This window comes from Schistosoma mansoni, chromosome 4 (assembly GCF_000237925.1).
Source record: "Schistosoma mansoni strain Puerto Rico chromosome 4, complete genome".
Classification (NCBI taxonomy): domain Eukaryota; kingdom Metazoa; phylum Platyhelminthes; class Trematoda; order Strigeidida; family Schistosomatidae; genus Schistosoma; species Schistosoma mansoni.
This window is the reverse complement of record NC_031498.1, coordinates 13,979,886-13,999,657: the sequence shown is the minus strand read 5'-3', so window position 1 is coordinate 13,999,657 and position 19,772 is coordinate 13,979,886. Positions and strand designations below refer to the sequence as shown.

General features: G+C 35.7%; 1 protein-coding gene across 1 annotated transcript; it reads right to left on the bottom strand.

Annotated features, from left to right (window-relative positions):
• Positions 1 to 184: 184 nt before the first annotated feature.
• Positions 185 to 18,566, bottom strand: Smp_150890 (putative ariadne-2 protein homolog (ari-2); the record flags this gene model as incomplete). The annotated part of the gene is made up of 8 exons (XM_018796904.1): positions 18,403 to 18,566; positions 18,253 to 18,364; positions 13,441 to 13,675; positions 10,685 to 11,220; positions 8,666 to 8,947; positions 5,758 to 5,803; positions 3,362 to 3,489; positions 185 to 553 (listed from the first exon to the last, which is right to left on the bottom strand). The coding sequence occupies exons 1-8, from the start codon at positions 18,492 to 18,494 to the stop codon at positions 185 to 187; spliced, it is 1,800 nt and encodes a 599-aa protein (XP_018651999.1). The 5' UTR covers positions 18,495 to 18,566.
• Positions 18,567 to 19,772: the final 1,206 nt, after the last annotated feature.

Genomic DNA, 19,772 nt, shown 5'->3' with positions numbered 1-19,772 from the left:
AAAGATGCTATGTAATCGTTAACACCGCTAGTGTGTGTCATTGTCTTATCTAAGTAAGTAGATAGATAAGTAACAGAAAAAAAAGAGATGAAGGTAAATGAAATCTTATAGATCACTAACATAAAGGTAATGAATAAATAATTCTTCTGAATTAGAAAAAAAACAAAAGAAATGAGAATATGATTTAATTAGTTAGAAATTCTTGTAACAAAGTTAAACGATGCTTTTCACAAATATCCATTTTATTTTGTAAATCTGCTCGATCTGTTATTTCAGCATGTTCTATTTTCCATGATAAATCTTCTACTTCCGCTTCTAGTAAAGCTTGCTGATATTCAAATAACTCTTTACGTTCCAATTTTTCACCATAAAATGCATGAGGATAAGTATACTTTAAAGTATATCGACAATTTCTTAATGTATCTGCAGCGAGTAGCAAATATTGCCAGTCAATCCATGTACCTTCTTTTTTCAGGACTTTTTCATTAATACGCGTTTGAATACGTGCTCGTTGATCATGTTCTAATCGTAGACTACGTTCATGATTTTCCCACTATCATATAAAATAAACAGTTGAGACATAAAATCGGAATTATCAAAAACAACAACTTAATGAAGACATTGGAGTCCAGTGAATCAAAATGGAGATTTATGAATACGTTTGACTTAAAACGAATGTTATTACATTTCCAGAAAGGATCACGACAATAAGTAAAGTTTAGTCGGATAAGAGATCTTGTTTAGATGTTAACCTCTAAATTAACGCATTGGAAAGGTCAATCTTAAACTATTTACTACTGGTTAGTAATCAGTTTAGCTGAAATAATTTTTATTAGATAACTAATTTACTAATATAGTTAATCTGATTTCAGAAAAAAAAACAGTTGAGTATGATCAACAATTTACGACTATTTTGAAAACGACTACATTATAACTTATGAGCGGCAGATAGAAAGTTATTTAATGGAAAAAATCTTACGAGAAAGATCAGTTCTTTAAAATTCTAGATATGTATGCTACAGAATGCTAATTTGAACAAAATCTAAGAGCTACTAGTTTCTTGCTTCATGATAACTAAGATTAAAATGACGAAATAATATATGACAGGAACAATGATATGTAATTGAACCTGATATGAGAAACAGCATTTTACTACTTCGTACGAATATACGTTTCGATTAGGCTCAACCAACTCTTAACAACTATCCATTTTACAAATTAGAGTGGGTTCGTGAGATAACTTTGTAAAGGAGCCCATCTGCCTGATGTCTTCTAGTTCACAGTGATTTTCCAGCTGACTTTAGACTTTGATTTTATTCTTTTTGTCATTACTCATAATTATCAAATATCAGCTAAAACCAAGAAAGTTAGTCAAAAACAACGTAGAACCTGCCACACGTGTACGTCGGTTAAAGTTCCCACACCAGGTTAGCACAGAGACAAGAAATTTCCATGCAGAATCCCAGAATGGTAGAGGCAGTAACAGTATGAGTAGTGATTGAAAGGAATAGGCATTAAAGATACAATTCAGAAAAACATGAATTAATGAGATTTAAAAAGTACGTGAGAAGCCTATAATGATCTAAGGGAAGACAAAGATTGAATGCACCTGGGTCATTGGGAACGATTCTGAACCATGACAACCGAAGTCTCTAGCCATGTAAAATCAAGAGCATACCTTACAAAAGAATAACTAAGGTGAACTAGTTGGACTAATCTATTAAACATGTGACAGTCAGTCTAGAAACTATTTTCTAAAATATTTTATAATAACACTTCATCAAAGTGTTAAACAAGTTGCAGAGAGCCAACTAATTAGTTAACCTCTCCTCCTTTGGTTTTAATGGCCATGACAGGAACTTCATGGATTAAACAAAGTCAACAACGAGGACCAGTTAACGTGAAATTGATTATTATCAAAAGAATGACTACCGTAATTTCTCAAACTGAGTTACCTGAGATGTACCAAGAATTCAGAAATATTTCAAACTGTGTATACACAACAGCAGATATAAAATGAGTAAATTTTTTAGAACATCTTAAAGCTTTGATCTGTTAGAATTTGAAAAACTTACATTTTCACAGTTTTTATTCTTATTACTACTACTTATACCACTTTTTTGTGTAAATAATGTTAGTATATAGTGGCTGGTACTGTGTCAAGCTTACATGGATTATTCTAGCCTCTGGACAGAACAATCTATTCATTCTCCTCAAGCCACACTTTTACCCTGTCACTTATACGCTTTTCAAACATGACTGTTTTTATGTAAGCGTATGTGTGCGCATTTCTTATCTTACTGATCACATGTCTGTACCTTATTTTTGTTCAACTATAAATATCGATTAACGCAGGGTATTAGGGAACGATGGTAAATCAGTTGATGAGGTGATGAATCTTCATCGACTGAGATGGTTGGGCCATGTGTTACGTATGCCTGAACACCGATTACCACGACGCGCTATGATGACTAGTATTGGGGACGGTTGGAAGAGAGTTAGGGGCGGCCAAACCAAAACATGGCATCAGTGCTTGAAGTCACTAACTTCTAGTCTGAGCCATGTTGGCAGATGCAGACTACCTGGTTGGGGTCCGCGTGACTATCGTAAACAATGGTTGGAGACTCTGTGTGACATGGCTCAGAATCGATCACAATGGCGTAGGTGTATACACTCTTTATCTTCCCTTAAACCTTGAGATTAAAATTGCTTCATATCTCTCTTCCTTCCTATACTATATCCTTATATACAACCTATAATTTATATACTACTACCAACACTAAATTAACTACTATTAATCCGGTGTTGATCTTGTTGTGCTAACGAGGTATGGCAACTTGGACCGATGCATATATGTGCCTGGTCCTACGTTGTAGCTGACTGACTGACTGACTGATCGATTAACGCTTGAATAAATGAAGTTGGGTCATTAACCTTCACTGCGCATCATTTCGTTTTGCTTCACTTTCCGATCAACAATTGTACGAAATATACGTATTCAAACCTCATTCTATCATTTGACTTACTTAATCCCTTCATTCACCAACGCGATTTAAGTTGATGATTATATACGAAGATTGGCGACATGTATATTTTGATAGCAATCAGAAACAATTCAATTAGAGTCAGATATTCCAGGACCACCAAAAGTACAATGGATATATAAATAGAGATATTGAGAAATATTCAAGAAGTAAGTACACCTGAGTTGATAGTGTTATTTCAAAGAGTTTTGTTTACAGGGACAAACAAACATATTGTACAAGATTAGATACTAACACAGTTGGTGCATCTAAAATGTACACATAAAAAGGTAACATAAAGGACCTAATATTTTTAAAAAATGCACAAATAAACTTACTCGTTCATAATAAAACATGTAGCGTTCCAGGGATTCACGTGCACGTGTTCGTACGGATTCTTTTGCAGAATCTGGATTCTCTTGATATTTGCTGCAAAAATAGTATTCTGCATCGTGTGATTTCCAAACTTTTTAGACATGAAAATGGAAAAAAACTTATATTAATACCATGTTGAAGAGGCTTGAGGTGTATATTTTTTACTTATATATGAAAGTGTTTTGTAAAATACTCCTCCTTAATAGTAAATCCCTTACCATAAAAGTAGTGTTTAACAGAAAGTGTATAATGAAGGTTTCTACGTGGTATTTCTTTTTGAGTTTCTGTTGAGATGATTTATGAATGAAGTGACAAATGTACAATTAACGGCAGAGATTAACTGAAGCGATACCTCAGCGAAACATTTTCGCCACCATATCATATGGTAGTTGTAAACACTAACAGGACTTCTAATAATATGATAACGGACACTCCCTCCTCTTGTTGCTTGAAAGTGCCAATCAAACATTCCCCTAGAACTACACAGTTTACAAATCTTTTGTAGCTCACACTTTAAATGTCCGCTTATTTTATTACAACAGCAAATTATTTACACTGCCTAATGAAAACGGAATTTCTCAAATGGATGGAGCATTTGAATTTATTTAAATTGTTGCGCCTTGGTGGAGTACCAAACGTCCCACAGCTAGAAACGATATATTTTGTTTAACAAAATGCTTTCCTAAGACCGATAGACTGAATCTTGGTAGTAAAAATAACATTAGAAACAAGTCGATTATTAAAAGGGATCCAAAACATATTCAGTGAATTCGGTCCCCTGTCTTTCAAAATTACTACGTTGACTGGCGATACCTGAATCAAAGTCAATTTATGTACTAAAAAATTCTCTCTATTCCCTGGTTTTTCATCCGTACAACTTTTTCATTGTTTGTTAACCTTCTCACACTGGTTTATATTTGTTTAGTAATTAAAATTATCATCAATACCATACTTAAGACTTGAAGTTTTCATTGACGAAAATAACTATGAAGCAGCTAGAAATACGTCGTAAATAAACAGATAACTAACTACCACTTTTAAAATCTCCAAAACACAAGTAACAAAATAACATAACCACTCAAAAACATATAGACTATGAATTCGGTCCCATTAAAGTTTACTTTATCAAACGATAACGAAACGACAATACAATGCATCCTTATTTCCAATTATTCAATGTAAGATTTCATTTCAATGTGGTAAATAAATCTAGTTCCCTGAAAAGTTCGTAGTTCAGTTTTAATACTCATTATTTACAGTACCAGTGTACGAGAGCACATTGAGGTAATATCAATTTCTCATACTTAACAAATACTATTGAATGCAGTTTGTATTTGTACAACAAAGTACAAAATAGATACATATTACTCATAGTTAAAGATTATTTGCGTAATCTACATTCTTTATACTGATGGAAAAATATGAACTCGTTACAAATGGCTTACAGTCAGTCACATTGATGTAAAATAATATTCTAATGCATCAGTAACAGCAAAGCAATATCTTGTTTCGTATTGTTAATATAACCCATTTTATTAAGCACAAGTTGATGTATTCGGCTTTGAGTTACTCTGTTTGTTTGAGAGATAATGACATTCTACCTGAATCCATAGACCGAAGTGTTACGAGAGAAGGTGAGTGCTATAACCACTAAGCTACAGCCTCATTTTTTAAGATTAATTATGATTCATTGATTCAGATGGAAATCATATATATCCAATGTATATATTAACCCGATGTCCCTAGAAGTTTTTCACTATAATGTCCAGTTATTTGGCATATTTCCTATTCCATAGTTGTCATATCAATTTTCGTCATATTCACTAGCTAAAAGACTTTATTTTCTTAACTCCCATATTTTAAAGACTTTTCTCCTGATTTCATTACATTAACTTACAAAAGGAAGTTTCAATATTCGTCAGTAAACAATGTGGGTTCTGAAGCATTATTTCTCTTTACTATTCTAATCAACAATAAATTGAAACTAACAAAAATAGGCAAAAGAATTCATAAATTAACATAGAAAAAAGTAAAACAAAAGAGATTTTCGCCATTTTGAAAAATCTACTTGAAATTATACAAGGAATTAGTTGAATAATGATGAAGTGTATCAACTGGACGTGATTGAGCATAAGTTAAGTAAGTATGGTTATCTTAATAGCCTGTTTAAAAATAATACTGACAAAATATTTCTAGTCTCTAGAAAGCGTACAAGCAAATTGTATTACACATAACGGTAATAAATCACATGAATGGAGATACATTTTTACATGTTAAAATGATACGAAACTAAAAAACATAACAACGATAAAAAAAACCTACGACTAATACCGATATCAACAGTATTACAATTACTTACCCCCTAAACACACCCAGCAGAATTCGTAGTGACAAATTGAGCATTTCTAAATGATAGAAAAAGGTTAAACACGATAACATTGTTTCTGAAGAAAATACTCTTGTAGTTAATAAATGTGGACAATTCTGCGGGCCAGTAATTAACGCAAGAAGTTAATAAAATTCTGGGATTAATAATTTCCTTAAGAAAACACTTAAGTTGTTTTTACCAGCAATTAATGTTATTTCATCCATACTAATTTAAATCAAATTGTCTAACACCATAAGTTTATGACGACACAAGGTGAGTAAATCGTGAAATTTGCTTAAATCGAACTGTACCGATGAGCTATTCAGAAGCGAGCAACTCATATCAACATGAATGGGGACATATCAAACCGCGATCCTAACTATTGATTGTGTGATGATTAATTTTACCCAAGAAAACATTAATAAATACCTAAGGTTGTGTTTAAGATAAGGTTTTTTGGTTATACAGTATATTGATTTCACATATATTTTAATCTTAAACCTTAAACCCAAATCTTCAATAATCAACTCTAGTGGTTAAAAACCTACAGGCAGCCTAGAAAAGTTCATTAATTACGCAAAAGTAAAATATACTTGATAAATTTTACTTTGTATAAAGTCTAAATAATCATATATTCAGTTTTTTTGCTTTCTAATTATTTGGGTGGAAACAATTTTTTAAGATCATTTGAAGATGTGTTCAAGTTCGTTGATAGTCTTTAAAATGACCTGAAATTTTATAGTTTCTTTTTGTTCTTTTACAGTTCACTGACATAAAACAAAGTCCTGAAATGCTATAGAAGTGTGGTATGCTAATTAATCAAGTCTACACAACGACTCATATTACAGTAGACTAATAAGAACACAAATAACGTTACATATGAATTTTAATTTCTGAAAGCATCAATAATTCAGTACGATGTATATATACAGAAAGTGCAACATACGAAAATATAGCTCAAGCATAAATGTACAAAAGACAATCAATTCAAAAGGGTAAATAAAAGGACAAATTAACCAACTACATTCGTAGAAATATTGAAGGAAAAAGTTATGTTCAACTTATTTGAATTCGACGTGAAAAGAGTACAATAAGTATATCACTGGAAAACCTATAAACAGACCAAAGCACAACTTTGAGAATGTACATTGGCTAAAAGGCAAAAACTGAAATATTTTAGTTAATTATGCTGATAATGTGAGTTTTTTGAAAATAAAACTTATTTCAAAAAAATATTAAACACTACACTTAGGTACTGACTAAGCAATTTTACTGATGACGCATGGACGTGTGATCGCTATACGATAAGAATAGTAGCTAATCCGTAATGTAAATGACAAGAGATCTAATATATTGTTATGTTTGAAGCGATTACGAGTTCCCTAATCTGAGAACGAACAAAGACTGTGACCGAAGATCAATAGGCTAACGTCCCAGCCCCGCTAACTAGAGTGAGAAGTCCAAGTTCGAAGTGGGGAAAATAGATTCCGCAAGCAGCCAGAAGCACAAGCAATCACGACAGGCACAAACCAAACGTATATATACAGCGTAAAACTGTCCTTGGAAAGCGTTAAAAAACAGCATACTAAAAGATATGACGAACCAATAGCGTTTAAGATTCTCCCAAGCGGGAAATACGATGTGAAGGTGAAAATGAGCGCTTTTGGCGCGAAAACAAGAAATTCAACTTTTCAAAATAAAATCACAAAAATAAGGCATTTACTATGTAAGTTCTGGCGATCTAACATCCCCTATATATATATATATATATGACTTTGCAGTTACAACTAAGTGACTAACATCAGACTTCTAAATAAAAGTAAGGAATAACTCAACAATTCGGAGGTTTTTTCCTAGTAATGAAGTATAAGCCACAACCATTATCTGAGGACCAACAGCGTTATTTCATCATTTACATTCTGACAGGCTCAAAAAAGTCTATAACTTATAGGTATAGTTGAAGCAGATGAACCAACGAACCACACCTTAACAGAATACATCCCCGAATCCGCTTCGTAGTACCACTGTAACTCATGTTCGACTCTAGTTAAAATATATATCCTACAATTAATTCCATATACATTCAACGAACGAATCCGGTTTATAACAATATGAACTCTAAAAGTCAAAATACTAAGTACATAGAGGATACATCGATTTCACGCAACCATATATGAGCAGATAAGGTAGAATAATTACGCCAACGAAAATAATTACAATAGGCCTTTAATGACAGTTATAAAGAAATGTATTTGGATACATGGTCATAAAATATTTGGTCAGATTGGAATAATGCATTCTACTGTTCAGACAAAAGTAAATTGAATAAAAGTGTGATAATAATTCCTAAAGTATGTACATTAACAACATATTATTACAAGCTCCGAACTTATTATATTGTTAAATTTATTAATAATAATGAATTAGTGTGAAAGTGCCCGAACTTAGACTATATATATTACAATAGTATTTAAATTATGCGACATTTAATCTTCCTTCCTATGTTCAAATAGAAAATACTTTACTTTTTCAAATGGCTGTTCACAAATAACCAATTGATGAGCCTATGTCGTGAGTTAGGGCATGCCAAATATACGTTTCAAAATATTTAGTTTAAACAGTCAGATCTGTGACTCTAGTTAGAGTAACAAAATTGATGTATAATCTTTTACTTATATTCACTTCTGATTTTCATCAACCATATGACTAACTACAAAATGCATTCTACATTTTGATTATCAAATTGCTTTCTCATAAATAAAATTATCAACTGATGTATGATCACATTTTATAAGAAATCAAACGTTTCAGTACCCTTTACTGTGGTTTTAGATAAACGAAGTGGTTTAAACTTTAATTATGTCATGAAATAACAAACGAGTAATACAAATTCACATACCATATGATTGCAACCTTCATTTTTCTCGATACACACATGACATGATGGACAATCTTTGGTATGAGCTGTCATGTAATTTGCTGTTCCTGAATCATCTCGACACTTAACAAGCCAATGCTTTAAAGTTGCACAACTAGTTGGAGCATGATATGCTTCCGAGCACATAAAACAGAACTCTGCATGGCACCGCTCGCACTGAACGCGCCGTGCCTTTGGTTCTTCAAGCGCACAAATCAAAACAGGACAACTCAGACCGACACAAAAACGTAATGATGGATGACTCTAAAACCATTGGAAAAAATACGAAACGTTAAATCATTTAACCTGAGAATTACAAATACAAATAAAATGAATAAGCATTGGTTTGTAGTACTACAAGCTCGATGACTTGAATTTATAACTACAATGAGAAGCTAAATGTGCTATGTAGTTCCTAGTTATGGTAACCAGAAAATCCGGATTGTAGCTGTTACCATGGCGTGGTGGTCAGGCTTACCTACCGCACCAACCCAGTCAAGCTACATTGACTGAAAAATCTATTTCTTTAAGTCTTACCATACCAAGTAACTCAGTGGGGGAATCAGTAACTCAATTTCCGAGGGCAAAGTTGTACTGCCAACTGTACAGAAGTATGAAGGCAGTAAGGAAGTCCTTACAGGTAATCAGTATTTTGCAATGGAAGGGTTGGAAAAGACTGACCCTAAATACGTCACACTCTATTAAACCCGACGGATTTTTATGTCCGATAGTTAAGCCTTTTCCGATTACGGAGCTAATACAACAAAAATCTACAAAAAGACCGTCTTTGACCGGCCTTAAGCAGTTGTCCCTTGGGCTTTGATGTTACGCTCCTAAATCACTAAAACCACTACTAATTCAGTTTCATTTACAGGTCCTGGAATAAGACCATTCTAACATGGTGAGGGCAACATGGAAGTGACAACCGCCCTAATACTTTTAGCCTCACTCGAGATCACGTTGTTCACGAACAAATCACTTCGTCATTTCGCAATATTTCTCTTATTCATATTATTAACCCTTTTTCTATGACTTTATCGCCATGCACCACCAGTGTTAAGGAGACGAGTTTAAGAGATGTTATTCCTGGTTTCCTGAAACTGCGCTCTAAATTATATGTTGGAGTATCTAATGTTAGAACCTTGTGTCAGATAGACCAACAGCTTTCCTTGGCTAGTGCTCCATAATCCCGTCCTATCTGTGTATGTTGTCTCCAAAAGATGCACACATGATCCAAGTACGGTTATTCACTAGAACACGTCTAGTTAATACAGAGAACCAGTCAAATTTATACAATGTTTCTGAGAATTTGACTTATACCTCTTGTTGCATCACAGGTGTAAGCATAGCAGTAGGTCTAAAAGTAGAACAGGCCGTCCTGGAGTAATAAAAGCAGGTTACCCACTATTCTAAAACAATCGGGATGGGAGACTGAAATAGACTCTTCTTTTCTTAATGAAGCTGAAAAGGCTATAGCTAATCTAACACTAAGGACAGCAGAAGGTCCTGAAGGATTAACCTTGTTTCAATGTGGCATACATTGAATCATTAGGTCTTTCTAAGTACAAAAACGCAGTAAGCACAGCTTACTAACTTGGAATAGTGTCAGATGTGACTGGAAATTAAATTCAGTGGTAATACAATAAAAGTTTCGTGTCTTTATATATACAGCTATATGAAGACTTGGAAGAAATGAAATCTACCAATTTTATCATTACATAATATAATTTGTTCTACTTCTCCACAAAATTATCATTTCGTTTTAAGTAAGGTGTGCCCGATTGTCTTTATTGTATCACATTTCTTGTATTTAAGTAAACACAGGATAGGAAAGTTTTTTTGAATGTATAAAAGCACCCAGATGGTAGATTTAGGAAAATAAAAATCATTGGGAAGAATCCTTCAATTGAGTCGAACAACTTACATAACATTAAAATCAAGACTGTAAAAATATTTGAAAATCATGTTGGCAATTAAGAGTAATGGAACAAAATGTCTTACCTCAACCATACGTTGAAATAGCAGATTCAAATATTTGTCTTTTACAGGTGGATTTTTCAACAGTGTTAAAAGGAAATCTTCTATCACTAAAACATTACATCCAACCGACATACATTTGATTTCAATACTAGAACCTTCTTCTATTTTAATTGTTAAATATGAACGCCAGCAATCTGGACAAAATCTATGTCCACAAGAGAGACCGTAAAGACCATCCATTTTATTACTGGTCAGGAAGTTACACTTTTTATCATGAGAGTTGTCTGACCAAACATCTAAGACAGTGTTGTAGATAGTATTGTTATTATTATTATTATTATTATTATTATTATTATTATTGGTAGTAGTAGTAGTAGTAGAAGGAGGAGAGGAAAAAGGAGTTATGCCGGAGGGAAAAGACGAAGTACAATTTTTTGAATTCCCTTGTTTAGAAGAAGTTGAACTATGAAGCTGTTGTAAATCTGATTCATTGAATATATTAACTGGATTTTCCGTCTTATTTGATGGGACTGTGTAACATATTTCACAACAGGAATCTAAAGGTTTATGACGTATAAAGAAGATAACTCTCTATAAATAATCAATGACGGTAATAGAAAACCAATTAAGTACTATGATGAACCAAAACTTATTTATTTATTTATTTAAACACATAAATATTGGTACAAGGAAGCACCAGATACATATGCGCCTCACAAATCTCATTTGATTTGTGTGAGGGCTGTGATACTGCCCAGGTGCCCAGACTGAAGCAGGTGGTTTTCTTAGGGGGCCACAACCGGAGCCTTTGACCTGAAGGTCTAGTCCACAAGGCAGTGGAGCATCGTGAGGAGATGCAGTCCCATGGTAGCCGGTGATCAATGATTGATTCGTACGCCATTTGTTCCCTCAGGATACTGGAGCCCATGTGCACCATTGGTTTGGAATCAGGGTTTTCCAACTCTCCTAGGTGAACTCGCCTTGTCCACCAACCCGGTTAAAGCGCCGGACATTCGCTTTTCGTCCTCTCAATTTCGTAAACAACACCCCCGCCACGAGAAGGCAGTGAGCAGGACTTCGCTGGCAGAGGCTATATATTCGCTGGCCATGTGAGAGCATTTGGAGAGGGAGAGCGGACTCTCCCCAAAACTTAGCCAAACATATTTCCAACACCAGTTGAATATCAGGCAACAATTAGAAACCTTGAGCACACTAATACACCATAATAATCAAGATTTAAAATGTAGTAATCAACCTGGAAGACTGTAGTTTGGATTCTGGTATATCAGCTCAAAGCTATAAATGTGGGCTTAGTGCTTACCATAAATCGTAAGTAAAACGTATGTGTGACCTCAAGAAAACTCATGCTACGATTGAAACCTAGACTTTTTACCTTCATAGTTAAGGAAAGCGAGTTTACCTCTTGTCCAAAAAGCCGATTCAGCTGATAGAGGAGAAGCATACATATTACTTATGACAATAATCATAATTGTATCATTACAGACCCATATATTAAGTTTTGAGCAACACTTCCCATGAGAGATTTTATTATGAATCTTGAATCCAAGTAACTCTAACAAGGTTCAAACCTAATGCTCAACGATTAAAAAATTATTGAGCGATTCCTACATACTGGACTCTAACACTTAATAGTCACATTTTCAGATAAAGTAACTACCTTGGTCAGTTTAGACTGTTAGGTACATTAGAAGGTGGGTTTTCATTCTGAGAAACCTGGAAAACATAGTGAGTTAATATTAACTGCCCTATAAAAGTAGGTTACAATCACGCCTAGCCCTCGTCTGGAAGCGGAATTTAATCTATATTCTTCCGGACAATCCGAACTTTACAAACCTTTCCACGAACTCCGGAATTTTGTACAGTACGAATGTTTTATGCACGGTCATACCTTCCATATCCGTCTTTTTAAGCAGTTTGATGGCAGTACTTTGTTAGTGGTAACTGTCAAGTTTTAATAAATTTGAGTCTAATTCTAAAAAATACGTTTCATTCATTATTTCAACTAGATTTGATTTGATAAAAGTATAACAATCTACTTGTACCAACTCTCAGAGTGAACAATAGTGATAGAAGAACAATTTATCACAATTATGTCAACAAAGTGGTTGTTTGGTATATCCAGATGAGAATAACGAATGGTAACTGTTAGACCCTAGTACCAGATCCTACGAATCTGCTCAAAGGGGAGGTGTTAGCGGGACATAGATTGGATTAAAGTATGTTCCATGCACGATTGAGTTGACGCACGCTGATTGGCTTATCCAGTCAGCGCTAGTCGATACTTGGAGAACACTCTGGGATCTTCTCATGTAAAAACTATAAATATACTAACGTATTTCTTACTGCACTTCTTCCATCTACCCTTGTTATTCGGAATATAATTTCCTCCTGCTCAACCGTGTTTTGATTTGGGGACCTGTCGAGTGAATCGGTGTCCAAGAATACTAAGTAATAGGAATAGTTGAGTCGTAATAAGAGAAATTATAACAGTGGTGAAATAACGTAATCATATAAAGTTTCAGTTCATCAAAAACACTTTTTAGTTTGAACAATAACATTGAGGCAGAAGAGCAGAGAGCCAAACCTCAGTTAAAAACTTCTGAAACATATCTTTAAGGGGGAAGCATAGAAATACTTAAGTGAGGTCAAGCATAGCTCTCATTTTAACAATTATATTTAGCAAGCGAAAAAATTATTAAACAACAAAAAGAATCAGTTATAAATTAAGTACGAAAATATAAATAATGACTGTTAACCTGGAGTGATTTTTGGAGGGAATATGTATGGGACGGCCTGAACATTAAAATTTAGAATCGCGTGAATAGTTGCCATTACTGCTTGACTATCACTGGAGCTGGATTGTATATTAAGACCTGGGAGTATATTGTGATTAATTAACGTGGCCAAAGGATTGGTCAAAAACCTTTTCTTGATTGCCTCTACATCCCATTTATTATTATGTAACAACAAGCGAGCTATGGCTGGTGGTACCTGAAATCGTTCAACAAGATTTATATTCGGTTTTATTTTTTTATAACACAAAAAGAGTGGTATGATGAGATAATGAAGAGTGTGCTACATGAAAATAAGTAATATTGTTGTGCACAAGAATAATAATGATAATAAGAATGAGTACAAAAAACAGGTTTTGAATACGAGTACTGGCACAATATATATTTCTGGTAAGTACATTTACTACTTACTCAATGAACGAAATAAAACTGTAAAATGATTGCCACTGATTTCTATTTCAAAGCATACATTTTAAGCCACTGATTCAACCCAGGAAAAGGTATGTTGACATATGATAACACAAAGGTTATTCTTTAGTGAAGAACATCGAACGGACAACAGTGATTCAACTCATACAAAAATTGAGCATTTTACACTCAGATAAGTAAACTTGCAGGCATATGGTACAACTCATCAGAAGGAATTGCACAACTACGCTTTCAAGTCAGGATTCCGAGACAGTAACAAAGACGTCTGTGACTGGTATACAACTTTCTATGTAAGAAAACCAATTTTCACAAAAGAAACTCTGATTACTGTGTATTACAAAACAAAAACAATCATGCTTTTTGAATGGCTAGATGTCAAGAATGAGCCGCTTGTTTCTACAACTTCGTGAAATTGTTTTACACTTAAACACTAAAGGAAGGCGATAGTGAGTAAAATCAATCTGTGAATTATGTAACCTGAATGGTGTTGGGCTAAAATGAAACACCGATTTTAAACTCCACATAGAAAACCTTTTCAAGGTACTGTACTACTCGGTACCTTTTTCAGAACCGTACTAAAAGTCTCACTTTGAAGTTATACGTCTTTCCTGAGTTATTTTCGTCAGAGCAAACCACATCAGAAAGACATGAACTCGAAAATTCTGAAACTATGCAATATATGCGTTTACACATTTAATTAAGTTAAATATTAGATTAGTAAATGACCACGTCAGAACTATTATTTTTCTTAAAAGTCACCTCTGTTCAGACATTAAACTCTAATGATATCTCAAGGCCCCATCTTCATGAGGTACAAGATACTACTTAATATCCATCTTCACACATTTTTATTTGGACTCTTATTGAAGATTGGATGACATGGACTGGCTAGAAGAAAAGGAATAAAAATGGGAAGAGATTTCTAAATCTATGTGCATTTAACAAACTGGTTATAGGTGCCACAGTATCTTCACATAATCACATACACGGACCACACCACCGAGAACCAGATAAATCATATTTATATCAGTAAACCATTCCGAAGAGCAATGGAAGATGTGAGAACCAGGATTGGAGCTGACATAGCCTCAAATCACTACTAGCTGGTTGTTGACAAGATGAAACTGAAGCTAAAGAAGCATTGGACAACTAGACAAACAGCATTACAAAGGTTCAATATACCCTTACCTGGACATACTGACAAACTCAACCAATTCAAGATCACTCTCAACAACCCGTTTCAAACCTTACAGGATCTACTGAAAGAACAAGAAACTACGATGGTAGACAAACTGGAAAGGGATCAAAGAAGCACTAACTTCAACATGTCAGGAGGTAATGGGCCGCAACAAGCATCATCGTCATTCGGAATGGATCTCTATGGAAACCGTGGACGAGATTCAGGAAAGTGAAAACAAGAAGACAGCGACTAACAACAGCCGAATAAGAATAGAGGAATTTAAGGCACAAGATGAATGCACAGAAGCAAACAAGTAAGTGAAGGGGAGCATTAGAGACGACAAACAGAAATACGTAGAAGACCTAACGACCACAGTGGAAAAGCGACGAGAAGGAAATATCAAACAACTAAATGACACGACGAAGAAACTGACAGGGAAATATAGTAAACCAGAGAGACCAGTCAAGGATAGAGGAACAGATGAGTGGAACACTTCAAAGGACTCTTGAATAGACCAGTTCCACTGAATCAACAGGACATCGAAGCAGCACCTACAGACATTCCTATAGATGTCACTCCACTAACGACCGAAGAGATCAGGATGGCCACCAGACAAAGCAAGAGTAGTAAAGCAGCAGCACCTGACAGTATATCAACCGAAGCATTTAAGTCAGACATAGAAGTAACTGCAAACATGCTTCACACTTTATTCACGAAGAGTTGGAAGAACAAGTGCCAACAAGCTGGAGAGAAGGACACCTCATCAAGATACCACAAGAGGAGATCAGAGAAAATGTGAGAACTATAGAGGAACCACACTACTATCAGTATCAGGAAAAGTTTTCAAGAGAATGTCTGTGAGCCAGATGATAGACTCAGTAGACGCCCAACTTCGAGATTGACAGACCAGATTCCTTGAGGATTGGTCGTACACAGACCGAATTGCGACATTACGGTTCATTGTTGCACAATCGATTGAATGGAATTCGTCACCATACATCAACTTCATTGACTATGAGTAGGCGTTTGACAGTGTGTACCGGAGAACATTATGGAAACTTCTTCGACACTATGTAGTTTCTCAGAAGATTGTCAACATTATCCAGAACTCATACGACGGACTACACTGCAAAGTGGTGCATGGAGAACAGCTGACAGATGCATTCCAAGTAAGGACCGGAGTCAGACAAGACTGCCTAATCTTCCCCCTTTCTCCTTCTTCTGGTGGTTGACTGGATTATGAAGATCAACACATCTGACAGGAAGCAAAGAATGAAATGGACAGGTTTTACGCAGCTAGACGATTTGGACTTCACAGATGACCTGGCTCTTCTATTCCATACATATCAACAAATGCAGGTCAAGACAACCAGTGTAGCAGAAGCCTATGCTTCAATAGGCCTTAACATACACAACAGGGAAAGATTCTCAACTTCAAAACAGGAAACACCAACCCAATCACACATGATGTGGAAATTCTGGAAGAGGTAGGAACTTTTACGTACCTAGACAGTATCATCGATGAACGAGGAGGATCCGATGCAGATGTGAAGGTATGGATTGGCAAAGCAAGGTCGGCATCCAGTTGAAGAACATACCGAACTCAAAACAATCGTCCGTAAGCCAACATCAAAGTTGGAATCTTCAATACGAACGTCAAGACAGTCCTACTATATGGGACTGAAGCTTCCAGAACTACTACAACCATCATCAAAAACGTACAAGTATTTATAAACAATTGTCCACGCAAGATAATCAATGTCCGTTGACCGAACACCATCAGCAACAGTCTACTGTAGGAGAGAACAAACCAGCTTTCAGCTGAGGAAATATGGAGAGATATTGGAAGTGGATAGAATACATATTGAGGAAATCATCAAACTGCATCACGATGCAAGCACTAACTTGGAATCCTGAAGAGAAACGGAAAAGTAGAATGGCGTAGAACACACTGCACCGAGAATTAGATGCGGACATGAACACGATGAAAAGCAACTGGAAACAATCGGAAAGGATTGCCTAAGAAAGACTTGGGTGAAGAATCCTGGTGAGCGGCCTATGCTCCTCCATGAGGGGTAACAGGAGCAAGTCTTAGTGAAGATGGTCGAGGTGGCAGAAAGTAAGCCACCTAGACCGAAATTTTTGATTGTAGATTTTTATTTAATCAAGTGAGTTTGGACAATCCGATCTTGGGGACGAAATAGCGGCCGACATTAGCACTGAAGTAGGCTACAATGCTGTCATCCAACTTGTAGTCTGTTACATATTCAAAACTACTGACCTCTATGCCGAAGCAGCTTCTAAAACTAATTGAGATAATCATAACGCTTCACGCCGTTTGTGCATAAAGTTAGTTATACGATCCATGAATAATTTCATAATTCTCACTATGAGACTGGTGGTGTTAAAATATTGTTACGAAACAGGTCCATGTTACTGTGAAATAATGGTGTTTTTAATTGACACCAGTGGTGATAAAGAACACGATTTGAGTATAAAAACCAGCCAATCTATGGTAAATGAGTCCTTAATGTTGTCTAATACTACTGGTTTGGTACCAGAATCATTGGAGAGAACATTTGGCACCACAACATGAACGAAGGTTTATATCCAATGCCTACATCGAGAATAAATGTCAACTGTTGGTCGCTGAAAAAAACAATTCTAGTTTGTCCTAACGATGTAGTGTTACGCTATAGAACTTTCATTTCACTCGATCTACTGAAGCCGATTTCATCAGAAAACACAACGTAAGTATATAATAAACACGGTACAGCCGAAAGCAACCATGTTACTCAACAATGGGTCATTTTAAACGCAAACTATAAATTAAAATAAGTTATTAGAGTAACAACATGGACTTATGAAAAGACTCGGTAAAGTAAGTCGTGTGCTAGATTACTGTGGTATGCTATACACTAATAAAAGTTGTGAAATTTAAATAGATCACGTAACTAGGGTACCCAGAGGAAGTTCTACTGACTATTAAAGATTTCATAATGACGAGCTATTGTATATCCCAAGCATACCATTCCTCTGGAGCAGTACCATCTGTTACATCAAAATTCTGTAAATTATGTTGCTAAAGATATCAAATGACCACTCAACACTACTGGATCAAATTTATAACCTTTCCAAGTTTGAGCGACGAGCAAAAAGAAACATACACTGATTAAGTTACACAGAGTATCAACTGTGCTGTTCAGGAAAATTTCAACCTCATTCCTTTCAAAGGATTTGTACAGAAAAGATTCAGGATGAAGTCTGTCGGAACAAAACCTGAATGTAATAGCATGAACAATGAAATCTACCCATACCTTTCTCCCTCTACATCATATTCCGGCTCCATATAATTGTAATCGTCTGACTCATCTGAATCATATGACTGGTCATTGTTTTCCTCCTCCATTCTGAGGACAGAGCATTAGACGATGAGGACTACCATTTCGACCTAGATTTTAAACAGAACCGCTTCGTCTTCAACAACCTTCAGTTTTCAGTTTTCAATCTTCAGTAATAGGGATAGTAGGTTAGTGAACCCGCGTTAATTCTGACAGATTGCCTTCCAGTGAAGGTCCAGCTTCTGCTTGAAAATGTTCACTGGTGTGGCTGATACCATCTGTTCAGGGAAGGAGTTCCAGTCATTGACCATTCGATGAGAAAAATGGGACCCCATTTTAAGTATATTAAATCGCCGTTTGTGAACCTTCTTGCTATGACCTCGGAGATTATCAGTGTTGGAGGGAGCGAAAAGATAGGACATATTGACACCCAAATCATAATCAAAGATACGAAATCCCAGTATAAGGCCACCTCACGTCCAACGATACGACAAGGGGGAAAGGTTTAAGCGTTTTAAACGCTTATCATAAGGGAGTTTAGAAAGACCCTTCACTAATTTCGTCCCCACACTCTGGACACACCCAAGTGAGCTAGTACCGTTTATCAGGCATGGGCTAGCTGCTTGGATACAGTACTCCAAGAGTGGTCCTATATAGATGGAATATAAATTTCGAAACATCTCGTCAAAGCATTTGAATGCTGAGGGAAGCGACCATAACGCACGATAACCTTTGGCAGCAGCTGCACTGCAGTGTGTAGCTGTTTTCAAGTCATGACATTATTACTCCTAAGTCTTTATGTTCCTGAACGCGTGGAAGAGATGTACCATTAATGGTATAATGGTAACTAATACGGTGTCCGATGTGCATGTGCACGCTCTTCCTGGAATTAGCTTCTAAGCCCCAACCACGAGCCCATCTAACTAATTCGTCTAAGTCAGCTTGAAGATGAAAATGATCATCCTCACTTCTAATTGTTCTCCAGATTTTGACATCATCCGCAAACTATATTGTCGACGACTTAAGCAATAGCTGTAATTCATCAACATAGAATAGGAAAAGTAGAAGGCCTAAGGTGATGTCTTGTGTCACATCACTTTTGACCGGCTCCCACTCGGATAGCGTTTCATTGACCCTCACTCTCTGTCTGCGGTCAAATAAGAAGTTTTCTATCCGTTCCTGTACGGCACCTGTTATTCCAAAGCTCGAGAGATTCTGCATAAAACCTTGTCAAACTCTTAGCTAAAATCTTTGAATATCATATCCACAGGCAGGTCGTTGTCTGGGGCTGCTGTCCAATCCTCTCTCGCAATAAGTAAGCTTGTTACAAAACCCATGTCGCTCGG